The sequence below is a fragment of the Ranitomeya imitator genome, chromosome 4 (genome assembly GCF_032444005.1).
Source record: "Ranitomeya imitator isolate aRanImi1 chromosome 4, aRanImi1.pri, whole genome shotgun sequence".
Taxonomy (NCBI): domain Eukaryota; kingdom Metazoa; phylum Chordata; class Amphibia; order Anura; family Dendrobatidae; genus Ranitomeya; species Ranitomeya imitator.
Window position 1 is genome coordinate 577,455,772 of NC_091285.1, and position 15,500 is coordinate 577,471,271.

At 40.2% G+C, this 15,500-nt stretch overlaps 1 protein-coding gene across 11 annotated transcripts in view; it reads right to left on the reverse strand.

Moving 5' to 3' along the window:
• MEGF11 (multiple EGF like domains 11) overlaps positions 1-15,500 on the reverse strand; it is a 739,878-nt gene that overhangs the window by 533,554 nt on the left and 190,824 nt on the right. For all 11 annotated transcript variants that reach the window (XM_069766385.1, XM_069766388.1, XM_069766379.1 and 8 more), the window contains exons 3-4: positions 6,524-6,625; positions 4,266-4,366 (exon numbers count right to left, since the gene is read on the reverse strand). In XM_069766385.1, coding sequence (XP_069622486.1) covers positions 4,266-4,366; positions 6,524-6,625 — 203 coding nt within the window. The remainder of the gene's footprint in view (positions 1-4,265; positions 4,367-6,523; positions 6,626-15,500) is intronic.

The window sequence follows — 15,500 nt, forward strand, 5'->3', positions numbered from 1 at the left end:
GGATGGCGTTTCATAGTACAGATGGGCAATGACCCAAAACATACTATGAAAGTAACCCATGAGTTTTTTAAGGCAAAGTGGAATATTCTGCAATGGTGGAGTCAATCCCCAGATCTCAACCCCATCGAGCATGGTTTTCACATGTTTAAGATAAAACTTAAGGCAGAAAGAGCCACAAACAAGCAACAACTAAAGTCAGCTGCAGTAAAGACCTGGCAAAGCCTCACGAAGGAGGAAACCCAGCGTTTGGTGACATCCATGGCTTCCAGACTTCAGGCAGTCATTGCCTGCAAGGGATTCTGTATAAAGTATTAAAAATAACCATTTTATTTGGTAAAGTTAACTTGTCCAATTACTTTTGAGTTTCTGAAATGATGAGTCTTTGTAGAAAAATGGTTGCAATTCCTAAATGTTCCACAGGATATTTTTGCTCAACGCCTTTAATTAAACCTGAAAGTCTACACTTCAATAGCATCTCAGTTGTTTCATCTAAATAAAAAATTGTGACATGTAGAGCCAAAATCACGACGGTTCGGTCACTGTCCAAATACTTCTGGACAATATTGGATCCATGGGGATCCCAGCAGTCATACCTCCAATTATCATGCATCTTGTGGACAGGTGATATAGGTTATGCATAATACAATCCTTTTTACTATAGTATACACTAGAGTCAATACTTTCCAACAAACCCATCTAGTCTGTCCTCTATTATGTCCTCCACTTAGATACTGCAGTTAATGTGTTGCGTTCCTGTATTTGGACATAAGAATAAGCTCTCTTATCCACAAGCTCATCAGTTCATTATATCTATTACAGATTTCAATCTATAAATAATTATTATATCACTAAAAGGCAATTGGCAATGTTATCTATGTCAGCTATACACAGAAAGTAATTGCCCTCTTTCAATCAACAGTTAAAGCAATAAATGCCTTCAATAACATTACAGAGGACAAGTCACTTGGCATAAATATATATTAACCTGGAACAAACTGAGCTTTTCTTCTGAATCTGGCATTGTTGTTTTCTTCCTGCGACTCTCCATTCCTGAGATAAGGCCACCCTCTTCCCTATACAGTCATGGCTGAAAGTGTTGGCATCCTTGAAATTGTTCAAGAAAATGAAGTATTTCTCCCAGAAAATTATTGTGATTACACATGTTTTATTATACTCATGTTTATTTTCTTTGTGTGTATTGGAACAACACAAAAAAACAAAGAAAGAAAGGCAAAGTGAACATCATTTCACATTAAACCCAAGAATTGGTGGCACCATCAACTTAATATTTGGTTGCACACCATTTGAAATAAATAACTACCATGAATCTCTTCCTATAACCATCAGCAAGCTTTTTACATAAGCCCCTTCAGAATGCTCCAGTGCTTTGTTTCCTTCAATTTTGGGGGCTTCTTGAAGTATTTTTGGGGTCATTGTCCTCCTGAAGACCCATGACCTAGGACATAAACCCAGCTTTCTGACACTGGGCACTACATTGTGACCCAAAATCCTTTGGTAATCTACAGATTTCATGATGCCTTGCACATAGTCAAGTCACCCAGTGCCAGAAGCAGAAAAACAACCCCAAAACATCTTTGAATCCCGACCTTATTTAACTGTAGGTATTGTGTTCTTTTCTTTGTAGACCTCATTTCATTTTTGGTAAATCGTAGAATGATGTGCTTTACCAAACTGCTCTATCTTGGTCTCATCTGTCCACTAGACACTTTCCCTCAAGGATTTTGGCTTCTTCACATACATTTAAAAAAAACTGCAGTCTAGCTTTTTTATCTCTGTGTCATCAGTGTGGTCCTCCTCGGTATCCTGCCATAGCGATTCATTTCTTTTAAATGTCGTCTGATACTGATGTACCCCGAGCCTGCAGAACAGCTTGAATTTCTTTGGAACTTGGATTGGGTCTGCTAACTTTGCTTGGTAAAGAGCATAAGTTAAATATCTTGGAGATTCAAAGATGTTTTGGGGTTGTTTTTTTGCCTGCAGCACTACGTGCCTTGACTGTGTGCAAGGCATCATGAAATCAGAAGATTATCAAACATTTTTGGGTTGTAATGTAGTGCTCAGTGTCAGAAAGCTGAGTATGCGTCTAAGTCATGGATCTTCCAGATGGACAATGACTTCAAACATACTTCAAGAAGCCCCCAGAAATGGATGGAAACAAAGCACTAAAAAGTTGTGAAGTGGCCAGCAATTAGTCTGGATCTAAATTCCATTGAACACCTGTGGAGAGATCTTAAAATTACTGCTGGGGCAAGACACCATCAAATATGAGAGAGCTGGGGCAATTTGCAAAAGAAGAGTAGTCCAAAATTCCAGTTGAGAGGTGTAAGAAGCTTGTTGATGGTTATATGAAGTGATTGATTGCAGTTATTTTTTCTAAATGGTGTGCAACCAAATATTAAGTTGAGGGTGCCAACAATTTTGTCTGGCCCATTTTTGGGGTTACGTGTGAAATTATGTCCAATTTGTCTTTTTGACTCTGTTTTTGTGTGTGTTGTTCCGGTAACTGCAATAATTTTCTGGGAGAAACACTTCATTTTCTGAAAAAACTTTAAAGGGTGCAAACACTTTCAGCCATTACTTTACATGGATAAAAGTGCCATTTCTCAGGAAAGAAAAGGCGCAGGAACAAAAAATAAACAACGACAGATTCAGAAGAACAGCGATATTTGTACTAGGAACAGAAAGGTCATGTTTATGGCAACTGACTGGTTTTCTTTAAGCACCGCTAAATGTTTGTATAACCGTAAGGTGGTTGGATGAGATGAGTAGGTATAACAAATCTGTAGTCTCTAACGCACCTTATTATAACTAAAAATTAGATTGGACAGGAAATACAGCTAGCCTAATCTAGGCTTTCTTAGGCTGGTTACACACCTGCGTATGGCTATGTATATGCTCCCTTAAGCTCCGCCTACTTCCACATGCGTCCTGCGTACCTATCTTTAACACTGGGTACGCAGGGACATGCATTATATGCGGATGCGCCCAAATGCGGCATTTTGATGTGCCCGCTGACCATTCGGGAACGCAAAAAGTTGACATGCAGCAGATTATTTTCTGCACCACATCTGCAAATCACAAATAAGCAACGTGCGCATGACACTTCAGGTTTCTCATTCACTTTGCTGGCATCAGGATTGCTTCAGGTTTTGCTAGCAAAATCGCACCAAATCTGTAATGTGTGCACAAGCCCTAAAGGAGAAGTAATAAAATAAATTTACTATGGCTCATGAGATACTCAATAAGCCCGGTAAGGCTACGTTCACACTAGCGTTGTGCGCCGCTGCGTCGGCGACGCGACGCACAACGCACCGAAAAACGCGTGCAAACGCACGCAAAAACGCTGCGTTTTTCGACGCGTGCGTCGTTTTTTGACAAAAATCGGACGCAAGAAAAATGCAACACGTGTCGGAAAACGCAACAAGCAAAAACGCATGCGTCCACCATGTTAAACATAGGGGCGCATGACGCGTGCATCGCCGCTGCGTCGCCCGACGCTAGCGCGACGCACACTAGCCGAACGCTAGTGTGAACGTAGCCATAGTTTTATAAGTGCGCCTGGATCCTTGGAACTTACTATTAACACATAAGCCGAGTCCGGCAGTAAAATGTCGATATCACTCTACCTGCAATGACAACTTTGTAATATGCTCATAACCTGCGTCATGTGTAGTCAGGACAGGAGAAGAGGCACATGGCCGAGGGTGTATAACCTTATACCATACAGCGTCCAAACAATTCCTTAACATATGGTCTCCCGATAGAAAAGAAAATCTTCAGTACCAGATGCCTAACATTACAGAGGTCTGCCACATAGACATAATATAATCCATTACTGCACAACTCAAAAGCCAGGGCACTTTGGGGACTCACGGTTATATACAAAACCGCACACTGCGACCCTGTCCTCCTGATATGAATTAGTTTAATTTACAGGATGAGGTGAAAAAGTCCAAAACTTCAATACAGTACAGGACATTAAAAAGAAATGAAATCAGCTTTATTACTCTGAAATTCTAAAGCAAAACTGTAACGGCCAAGGCAGAGCAGATTGTGATGCCAATACACAGATGCAGGATTGCAATATTTCCCATCGTGCTGCGTTATATATGGGAACGCACATACTGGAGGTTGGCAGAGCAGGAATGCTACGGAGAACAATTGTATGAATAATATAGGAGAATAGCAATGACTTCAACATCAGAAATTCATAGAAAAGAATGGACACGTAGAGAAATACGTACGGACGCAGAAATCTCCACTTTCATAGTATCCTGGGCAACATTGGGATCGTCTTCTGTACATGGTTCGCAGACCTCGCCGGTAGGCTGTCTTGTAACTTATCCTGCGCAGAATATGGGACAAATCAGGATTATAGGAGACATTTGCAAAAGCAAAATAGCAAATATTTTTTGACTCAGCAGAAATAATGGCATGTACAGTACATTCGGGTGGCAGATTACTGGCAAGCTGACTTTCCACATGTACAACATAAGTAGGGCCGGCTACAAGGGCCCTCTGTTTGTTTTCAATTTTTTTTCTCCTTGCCTTCCAAAATCTGTAACTTTTTTTTATTTTTCAGTCAATAAAATACCACAGCTTGCTTTTTTTTTCCAAGTACCATCAGTAGTTTTTAACAGTAACATTGTTCTGACCATACGACTTTTTGAACACATTTTGTTCCATTTTCGGGAGGAGAAGCAACCATTTAGACTTTGTTTCCATTTTTCATTTCACAATATGGGATAAATATCATGATATTTTTATGCAGCAATATCAAATATGCTTTTTCTTTTGTGAGATTATTTTTATGCTCTAGGAAACTGTGGGGCTGATATGAACTTTTATATATTTTTCTATATATTTAAATATTACCTGCATTCGCCGGGAGCTGTCCCGGGTACTGTACATAAGTATGACAATATAATATCCCTGAAGAGAAATATATGTAGTGGAAAAGAATGTATGACCTCCATTCAGCCACAGGGTTTCCTTGAAAACTGTCCCAAATTTTCTAGAATTCCTGATTTTAAGAGTACAATCCCAGACATGGATCCCAACCGAGAATCACCCATCCACCATCTACCACCTTTCTCCTCTCTGCTCCGCCTGCCCCCAATCTGTGCTTTATCTGTGCCCAGACAGTACGGTATTCACAAGGGAGGCAGGTAACTTCCCTGAGATTGTCTCAATTGTGGTGAATTTGACAATGGCAGGATTGTTGGAACCACATTGGGCAAAATGCAAAAAAAAAAAAAAAGTAAGATTTCCTCTATAATTGTAGATAAACATGTGATACTGTCATATGCTAAAACGGAAATGTGCATGTAAAGTATGTGCAAAATTGAAGATCTTGGCCCACAGCAGAAGACCTCACCATTTCATTACAACAAGGTGTTAACACCATGAAAACAAGGATCCATTGTTAATGGTTTCAAGCTGGTGGCGTATTCTTGCTATATATTAAGCCCATCAATAACACGTGAACAATGGTTAAAAGTCACAACCTACTGGAGAATTGTAGTTACGGATGAAGCCTACCTGTCTGCTAATGACTAGGCTATCAACCTGCGGTATATACGCCCTACGGCTACATGCAATATCTGTAAGTTGCTATATAAGAAGAACTAGACAGCTATTTCATGCTGCCCGAAACACGGGAAGCATGAATCAGAGACCGGATCCGTTATTTCAGGTGTGCATGTTTTACTATAAAACTCCATGGCATTTCAGAGTAACCATATTTTGAAAACTCTGCTGGAGATGAGACAATTAGGATGACTAGTCCAAGAGGTAGGTCCCCGGCAGCTTCTTCCCGCCTCCTCCCCTATACTGACAGGTCTCTCCCTATACACAAATAGGATGCCAGTTCTTAAACATTTGTTTTCCTTGAATCGCTGTGGTGTTTCACAGTGAAACATGCATGAATGCAATAAAGGAGCGGTCGCGGACTCATGCAGCATAATCTGCGGCACAATCTATGACAACCATAGTACGCTGATATAACATGCTCTTTTAATCAGATAAATCTTCAGCAACTACGTAATGCTATCACGGCTACATGACAGCATATCATGAGTTTTTTGTAGGCAGGGTTATTCAGATGGCAAAGGAAGAAAAGTGCTCAGGACAGAATAGTGGACATCTACATGGCTGACCATACTTGTTAGGATGCTGACGGCTGAATGCTCGTTCCTCTGACAGCTCTTCCTCACAATGATCCCATACATGCAAGCTTGGCCCTAGAGAGCATGCTTGTGTACCCAATGGAGTAAGCAGAGAAAGACACTGCCAGAGATCTATGGTGGTTGCTTATCTCCCAAAGGAACAGCAGGATCAGTCAATCCTATTTTACTCTATGCATAGTCATACATATTCGTTGGTCGAAATTAGAGCATCTGCTCGGTATACACCTAACGTAGTCGGCCACTGTAAGCCTTGCCATTTCCCCCAGCATGCACAATGCAACGTACCATGCAGGATCATACTGCCAACAACCTACCTGTGTCTTGTGCATTTGAACCAGTTGAGGATATCTGTGCAGCGAGTGTAATAAATCTGATCAAATGGGTGAGCGTAGGATTCCTGCACCGTCACAGCATAGCTGGAAGAGAGAAGGAGAAGAAAGGTTAATGGCTTCTTGAAACTTGGAAAGAATTTCGTGTAGATCAGCAATAGAGAACGCTGTAATCTCATCAAAAGGGAAATGCTCACAAAAATAAAATGGTCTTAATTACACTTAAAATATGTGCTGTTTCGCTTGCCACCACATATTCAAGTGAATGTCACTGTAATCTTCCAATAACTATTAGCAGAGTGACTGAAGAAGGGGCATACAGAGCAACCAATTCTGGCAGCTTACCTCACCTGTTGTTCAGATCTGAGCTAATATTAACTCATATATAGATTTAACTTTCTGTTTGAGGAGCCACTTACTCTCTAAAAACAATTCCATTATGAAATGAGTCTAAACCAGAGGTGTGGCCCTGGAAAACCATATGCGTGCTAGTTGTCCCAATCCATCAGGTCATGGTCATTCTTGTCTGTGTCTGGTGGCGGCTCACATGAGGCCAGAGAAATCTCATGCGCCCCTAAACTTTTGCAGTCCCTAAACATCTAGTTATGAACATACTGGACTGTGTTTGGTGGCGGCTCACATGTGGTCTGGGAAACCACATGTGCCCCAAGATGTCAATTTATGTAGTCCCTAATCATCTGGTCATTGTCATGCTTGTCTGTGTCTAGTGGTGGCTCACATTTGGCTCGATAAACCACCTTTGCCCCTAGATGTCAATTTCTTTAGGTCCAAACCATCTGTCTGGTTATGATCATGCTCATCTGCATTTTTGGTGGCTTACATGTGGCCCAGGAAACCACATGCATCCACAAATATTGGCTGAATTAGGTTCTTGATATAAGGTGGAGAAAAGGCAATGCAAGATTGCAGGTATCTTCATTGTCGTTGATGGAAGTAGAATTATTGAAACACTCACATAAATGACAATAGATAGATTCACATATGTGCATCACCTCTACCTTTGTAAAATGAAAATGGAGGAGAAAAGGACCGGATGGCAGCCCCAAAATTTGGATCTATCAGCCATTTACCTTAGATATGCCATAAATGCCTCAGATGATGGTTACATCCCTTTAAATTACCTTGAGATTGATTAATTCTGGTAGTCTGGTCCGTGGATTATAAAAGATTGAGCACTTAGTCTAAAGACGGGGAAGCACTTTATCATACTCTCTTTTTGCGACGGTTGTGTAGACGCCTTGTTATACGAGATATAGCTTTTACATTCAGGTCTGGTTTTTCCTTGATTTTCAAATATGATTTGGATTATTTATAATTGGGAAATTAATCCTCTACCATATACCTGATGCAGCAGCAGCATAGAATACAGAATTCTCTACTGCAGATAAATATCATAACGCGTTAGTGGGCACATACATTAATCAGCACACCTCTCCTCACACATCAAGTGTTTAGCAGAATCTTGGAATTTTGATATGCACGATCTTAATCAATAAACATCCCCTACCTAACCAGCCTCTGCTCCCCGATACCGCGACTACTCCGCGCAGACTGCTTTGATGTCGCCCCGCTCAAGGATTAGCCTCCACCACCCCAAATCTTAGTGCTTGAAAGTCTTTTCCTGGATTTCACAGCAATTTGTTCTCTGTGTCGTACAATATTTGACATTCTTTTTGCATCAATGAGAGGCTGATGACATTCAGAAATGAGAGATATTTTATACTTTATGATGGCAGAGAAGGGCTATTCACAGCCTAACCTTTGACCTTTCTCCGTGTGAAATATTACCAGCTAAGTAAGAAAGTCGTCCTGGTCAGTGGAACCAATCAATTCTGGTATTTCATTTTTGTTTCTCCTCAATTGGGCGCCTGCCACTCTGCCTCTGCTTTCCCAAAATCAATACCTTCCATTTGTGATTGGAATAAAAGTTACAAAACATCACCCTCGCATTGCTCCAGCTCAGCACGCTCTGCTCCCAATTCAAAGTGGAACCTGAAGTATAGACTAACATGGAGATGTGAAGGTCAACTGGCTATTCAGGAAAAGCAACATTCAATTTCAGGAGCGCAGGCTTTCCTGGCGTCCACTGTACGATTTTCATTCATTTATTCTGAAATACCCTGCATTCAACTATTGCCACAGTTAACCTCTTAGAAAAAACAAAGTTATTGATACAGAGGCTTAAACGGGTCCAATGAATCATGCAGCACATTTATTTCCATCTGTTATTTAACTCTCTATAAACATACAGTATATGAGTTTTTTATATGTGCATTAAATGAGTACACCCCTTTGAAAAGTAAGATTTTAGTCAATACTTCAGTGAACATAAGAACAATTTCCAAAATCTTGACAAGACTGAGTTTAATAGAATATTTTTTAACCCATAACATGGAAATAAGATTAATAATATAACTTTCATCACAAAATCTTCAGTTTTACTCAAATTAGTTGATGCAAAAATGAATACACCCCACATAAAAACATCTCCATCTGATATTTCGGTATGATCCCCATGATTTCTAAGAACGGCACCAAGTCTTCTAGGCATGGAATGAACACATTTTAGACATACTGTGATATCTATTTTTTTTGTTCTTCAAGAACAACCTCTTTTAGAGCCCGAATACTGAATACTCTCTTCAGAACTGCCTGTAGGTGTTATACTGGGTTCAGATCAGGAGATATACTTGGCCATTTAATCACTTTCACCCTGTTGTTTGTCAGAAATACAACAGTGGACTTAAATGTGTATTTTGGATCATTGTTATGTTGTAAAAGTGCACGTCTACCAAGGGCACGAAGTCATGGTAGTATCTTCTCTTTCAATATAGTGCAGTATATCTGTGAATTCATACTATCAATGAAAGCTCCCCAAGACCAGCAGCACTCATGCAGCCTCACATAAGGACACTGCCACCACCATGTTTCACTGTGGGCACCATGCATTTTTCTTTGTACTCCACACCTTTGTGACACCACACAGTTTTGAAGCCATCAGTTCCAAGATTATTTATCTTGGTCTCCTCACTCCAGAGTGTGGCATCCAAGCAATCTTCACATTTTTTCAGCATTGGCCCTGGCAAATTGTAGTCAGAATTTCTTGAACATAGGCATTAGGAGAGGCTTCCTTTGTGGACGACACCCATGCATGCCATTCCTCTGCAGTGTACACCATACTCTTCTGTTTAGGTGATTATTTCTGTGGTTGGCCTGAACATCTCTGTAAGATGATTACAGTTCCATCTTTGTTAAATTTTTGCATCACTTTTGCTACAGTATTCTTTCTGATAAGTAAAGCTTTGTTGATTTTGTTGCAGTCTTCATCTTTCTTAAAGAAATCATTGCTGGTTGCCACAGTTCTGTCACTGCTGGACATCTCCTGAATATGAGGGGAAGTAAGCATGATGTTATCTTTTATTTGCTGCACTGTTTCCTTGCAGGACCACTGTGTTTATGGCATTCAGTGTTGCCCATGTGTTGGTTCTTCAAAAAACTTCAACAGCACATTGTTGAAATATTATACTGCTGTTTTGAAAGCAAAGGGCGATCGCACCAAATATTGATTTGATGTAAATTTCTCTTTTGTTTATCCACTTTGCTTTTTGTTATTTGATAAAAATAAAAATTCCCATCCAGCAAGTCAGATTCAAGGTCTATATATTGGCCTTGGATGGCCATTCATTTGCATGGCTGCCATGAGCTACTTTCATATCTGGTTGACCAGCCAAAGTCAGCTTTCTACCAATGCTCTCAGGAGTGGGACCCCGCTGATCACCATAGTGGCTCCAACATAGAAGGCGTTGTCTAAAAATGTTGTTAACAAGTAGCAGTAAAAAATTATAATCATAACAAATTTTAAATAGATGGCAAATTACTAGTCCTTGCTAGTATTTCCCTTTAAACCGCTGTGGTTATTTAATATATGAATACCCTGACACATGTAGCGTGACAAATGGAAATGTGTGTAAACTTGTACTGGTTTTATGCTTTTAATTATGTCAGAAGAAAAAGTATGCATACATTGTACTAGAAGGTTTTTGCACTTTTGCTCCAAGTGTCTGGGGATCTTCTTTTTTCATTAAATCATTTTCCATTGCTGGGAAACAATTCAGCTATTATTTTATGAATACATTTAAACTTGGAAACATACAATAGCGACGGCAGAGAAAGACCAAGAGGTCCTTATAATCTGCCTCCTCTACTTTTTATTAATCACTCAGTGTTGATTGTTCCACTACATCGGCTGTCTGTTTCTACCATAGACTTCTTATCAAAAAACATTTTCAGTGTAGCGTAAAGTGTTCCTGTCTTTTCTACATGCATGCACTATAAGTAACTAGTAACTTAGGCTGGATTTACACGAGCATATGCAAAACTGTGCAATTTACATCCAGAAAAAAAGGATGATTTTTCATCCGTATTGTCATCCCTGTGTCCGATTTTATGTCCATATGCCATCTGTAAGTCTATTTTGTTTTTTTATAAGAACAATTTAACACCTTAGTGACTGAGTCAATTTGCAGCTTAATGACCAGGCCAATTTTTACAATTCTGACCACAGTCACTTTATGAGGTCATAACTCTGGAACACTTTAACAGGTCCTGCTGATTCTGAGAATGTTTTTTCATGACATATTATACTTCATGTTAGTGGTAAAATTTCTTCGATATAACTTGCGTTTATATATGAAAAAAATGGAAAATATTTTATAAAATTTTTCAATCTTCAAACTTTAAACTTTTATGCCTTTAAATAAGATATGTCACAAAACATTCTTAATAAATAATATTTCCCACATGTCTACTTTACATCAGCACAATTTTAGAAACAATTTTTTTTTGTTAGAAAGTTAAAATTGATCAGCGATTTCTCATTTTTTTTAGGGACCAAATCGCATTTGAAGTTACTTTGAGGGGTGTACATGACAGAGAATACCCAAAAGTGAAACCATTCTAAAAACTTCACCCCTAAAGGTGCTCAAAACCACATTCAAGAAGTTAATTAACCCTTAACATGCTTCACAAGAACTGAAGCAATGTGGAAGAAAAATAATGACCATTTAACTTTTTTTTACAAACATTTTATTTCAGAACCAGTTTTTTTATTTTCACAAATGTAAAAATAGAAAATAAATGACAAAATTTGTTGTGCAATTTCTACTGAATACGCCGATACCCCATATGTGGGGGTAAACCCCTGTTTGGGCGCATGGCAGAGCTCGGAAGGGAAGGGGCAACATTTGACTTTTCCAATGTAGAATTGGCTGGAATTGAGATTGGACGCCATGTCGCGTTTGGAGAACCCCTGATGTGCCTAAACACTGGAAACCCCCCTCAAGTGACACCATTTTGTAAACTAGACCCCCCCCAAGGAACTTATGTAGATATGTGGTGAGCACTTTGAACCCCCAAGTGCTTCACAGAAGTTTATAACGTAGATCCGTGAAAATAAAAAATCATATTTTTTCCACAAAAAGGATCTTTTCACCCCTAATTTTTTATTTTCCCAAGGGTAACAGGAGAATTTAGACCACCACAGTTGTTGTGCAATTTGACCTGAGTACTCTGATACCTCATATGTGGGGGGAAACCACTGTTTGTGTGCATGGCAGAGCTTGGGAGGGAAGGAGCGCCGTTTTGGAATGCAGACTTTGATGGAATGATATGCGGGCGTCATTTTGTGTTTGCAGAGCCCCTGATGTGCCTAAACAGTAGAAACACCCCACAATTTACCTCATTTTGGAAACCAGACCCCCCCAAGGAACTTATCTAGATGTGTTGTGAGAACTTTGAACCCCAAAGTGTTTCATTAAACTTTATAATGCAGAGCCGTGAAAATAAAAAATCTTTTTTTTCCACAAAAATGATTTTGTTAGCCCCCAATTTTGTATTTTCACAACAGTAACAAGAGAAATTGGACCCCAAAAGTTGCTGTCCAATTTGACCTGAGTACGCTGATAGTCCAATTTGTCCTGAGTATGCTGATACCCCATATTTGGGAGAAAACTACTGTTTGAGCACACGTCAGGGCTTGGAAAGGAAGGTGTGACCTTTTTGGAATGCAGACTTTGATGGAATGGTCTGCGGGTGTCTTGTTGAGTTTGCAGAGCCCCTGATGTGCTTAAACAGTACAAACCCCCACAAATGACCCCATTTTGGAAACTAGACCCTACAAGGAATGTATCTAGATGTGTTTCACTAAAGTTTATAATGCAGAGCCGTAAAAATAAAAAATAATTTTTTCCCATAAAAATGATTTTTTTGCCCCCAATATTTTATTTTCACAAGGGTTTACAGGAGAAATTGGACCCCAAGAGTTTTTGTCGAATTTGTCCTGAGTATGCTGGTACCCCATATGTGGGAGAAAACTACTGTTTGGGCACACATCGGGGTTCGAAAGGGAAGTAGTGATGTTTTGGAATGCAGACTTTGATGGAATGGTCCGCGGACACCATGTTGCATTTGCAGAGCCCCTGATGTGCCTAAACAGTAGAAACCCCCCACAAGTGACCCCATTTTGGAAACTAGACCTCCCAAGGAGCTTATCTAGATGTGTTCTGAGAACTTTGAACCCCCAAGTGTTTCACTAAAGTTTATAAGGCAGAGCTGAGAAAATTTAAAAAAATGTTTACAAAAATGATTTTTTAGTCCCCAATTTGTTATTTTCACAAGGGTCACAGGAGAAACCAACTCTAACCCCAACACACCCCTAACCCTAATCCCAACCCTAACCATAACCCTAACCCCAACACACCCCTATCCCGAATCCCAACCCTAACCACAACCCTAACCCCAACACACCCTTAACCATAACCCTAATCCCAATCCTAACTCTAATCCCAACCCTAACCCTAATCCAAACTATAAACATAATCCAAACTCTAACACCAATCCTAGCCCCAACCCTAACCCTAACTCCAACCTTAACCCTGACCCTAACTTTAGCCCCAAACTAAACTAACCCTAACTTTAGCCCGAACCCTAACTCCAACTTTAGCCCAACTCACTTTAGCCCAAGTCTAATCCTAATGGAAAAATGGAAATAAATATATATTTTTATTTCATTATTTTTTCCTATCTAAGGGGGTGATAAAGGGGGGTTCATTTACTTTTTGTTTTATTTTGATCACTGTGATAGGGTCTATCACAGTGATCAAAATGAACCAATAGGAAAAAAATCTCCTATTTTTGCTGGGTGTTGGCCGGCAGATCTCGGAGGGCGCACTGCGCATGCCCCCACCATTTTCTTATCGGAAGAAAATGCCAGCAGCCATGGGGGGAAGCAAAAGGACCCAGGGACACCGGTAAGTATCGGGGGGGGGACCGGGGGACCCTATTTCTTTCTCTTCTGATGTGCAAGACCCCGGATATAGCCGAGACCTCGGGGCGCTATACACTTTTTCCACAGCGCTGTTAATTAATGGCGCTGTGGTTTTAATTACCCTTAATGACCACCACGAAAAGGCATATCGGCGGTCGTTAAGGGGTTAATAAAGGACAAATAGACGGTTTTCTATCTTATCTTAGAATTGTAATCTATTGTATATATGTAAAATGCATGACATATGGATGATAAACCGTATGTGATCCACTTTTCATGCATTGATTGTTTGAGACACTGATCCAAAATTCGGATCAAAATAATGCATGCTGTGATTTTTTTAAGCACTGACCAACAGCTTGAGTGTAAAGACGTTCATGTGAACTACCACTTTAGATTGCATTGGTCAGTGTGCTTTCCATATCGTGAACAGCACACATGCAATTAATACATTCGTCTGAACGAGCCCTAGAAGTTGGAGAGGACATTGACCAATGTGACTCAGTTGTGCTGTTCGGAAGACACTTGCAGCACAAAAACCAGGTTTCCCCATGAAAAAAAATATTCTTAATCTTTTTCTAGTAATGGATGAGACTTGCCTACAAAAGCCTACAGGGCACTGTCAAAAAATTGGATCCCATAAGAATCATCTGGATGGCATCCAAGATATTTACAGATATTTTGCATTTATTCTAGGGGGTTGCGCTCTACTCGGACTACCCCTTTTGAATCCTTATGTTTCCCCTCAGTAAAATAATAACACTTAGGGCTCATACTCACTTGCGAGAAACTCGGATGAGTCTCGCACATCAATACCTGGCGCTGCTGCTGGCACTCAGATCGGAGCGTGCGGCCGCATAGCAATAGATGCAGCCGCACTCTCCGCTCCTGAGTGCCGGGTGCAGTGCTGGGTATTGAAGTGCGAGACTCATCCGAGTTTTCCGCATGTGAGTATGAGCCCTTATACTAATTTCCGATGCCTGCGCCATTCTCCCGGGGCTTGCATGACATTGTTCTGTCACACTATCAGCGCTGGTTTTACTCTCCTCTTCTACAGATGTAATTGACATATGGAGGAAATGAGAGCAGCCGCAGCTCTTACTTCCTCTGGATGTCTTGATTTGTCTAAAGGAGAGGAGAGTGAATGAAACCATTGCCAATCAGCCACAGGGATAGCAAAACACAATAAAGTCACGGAAGCCCTGGGAAAGTCAGTGCTAACACCGCCGGAATGACACCGGCACCAGAGGTGAGTAAAAGTGTTATTTTACTGGGGGAAAACATAGGGATCCAGAAGAAATTGTCCGAGTTGTGGACGACTACATTAACTTAGGAAATGTTATTTGATCATGTACTTTTTAAATTGCTGATGTCACATGGATATAAAATATGGACACACATGTCACATTCAAGTAAAATACAAACACAGGTATGGCACGCGGATGACAGTAAAGATGAAAATTATCTGAGTTTTCTGGATGAAAATCAGATGATATTTTCACTCATACACAACAGTCAATCTGCGTAAGCAGAGATGGAAAGAAAAGCATGGCGGATAAGCCAATGTGACTTTGGTTTTAAAACTGTACAGATAATACAGCTAAAATGTATTCTTGC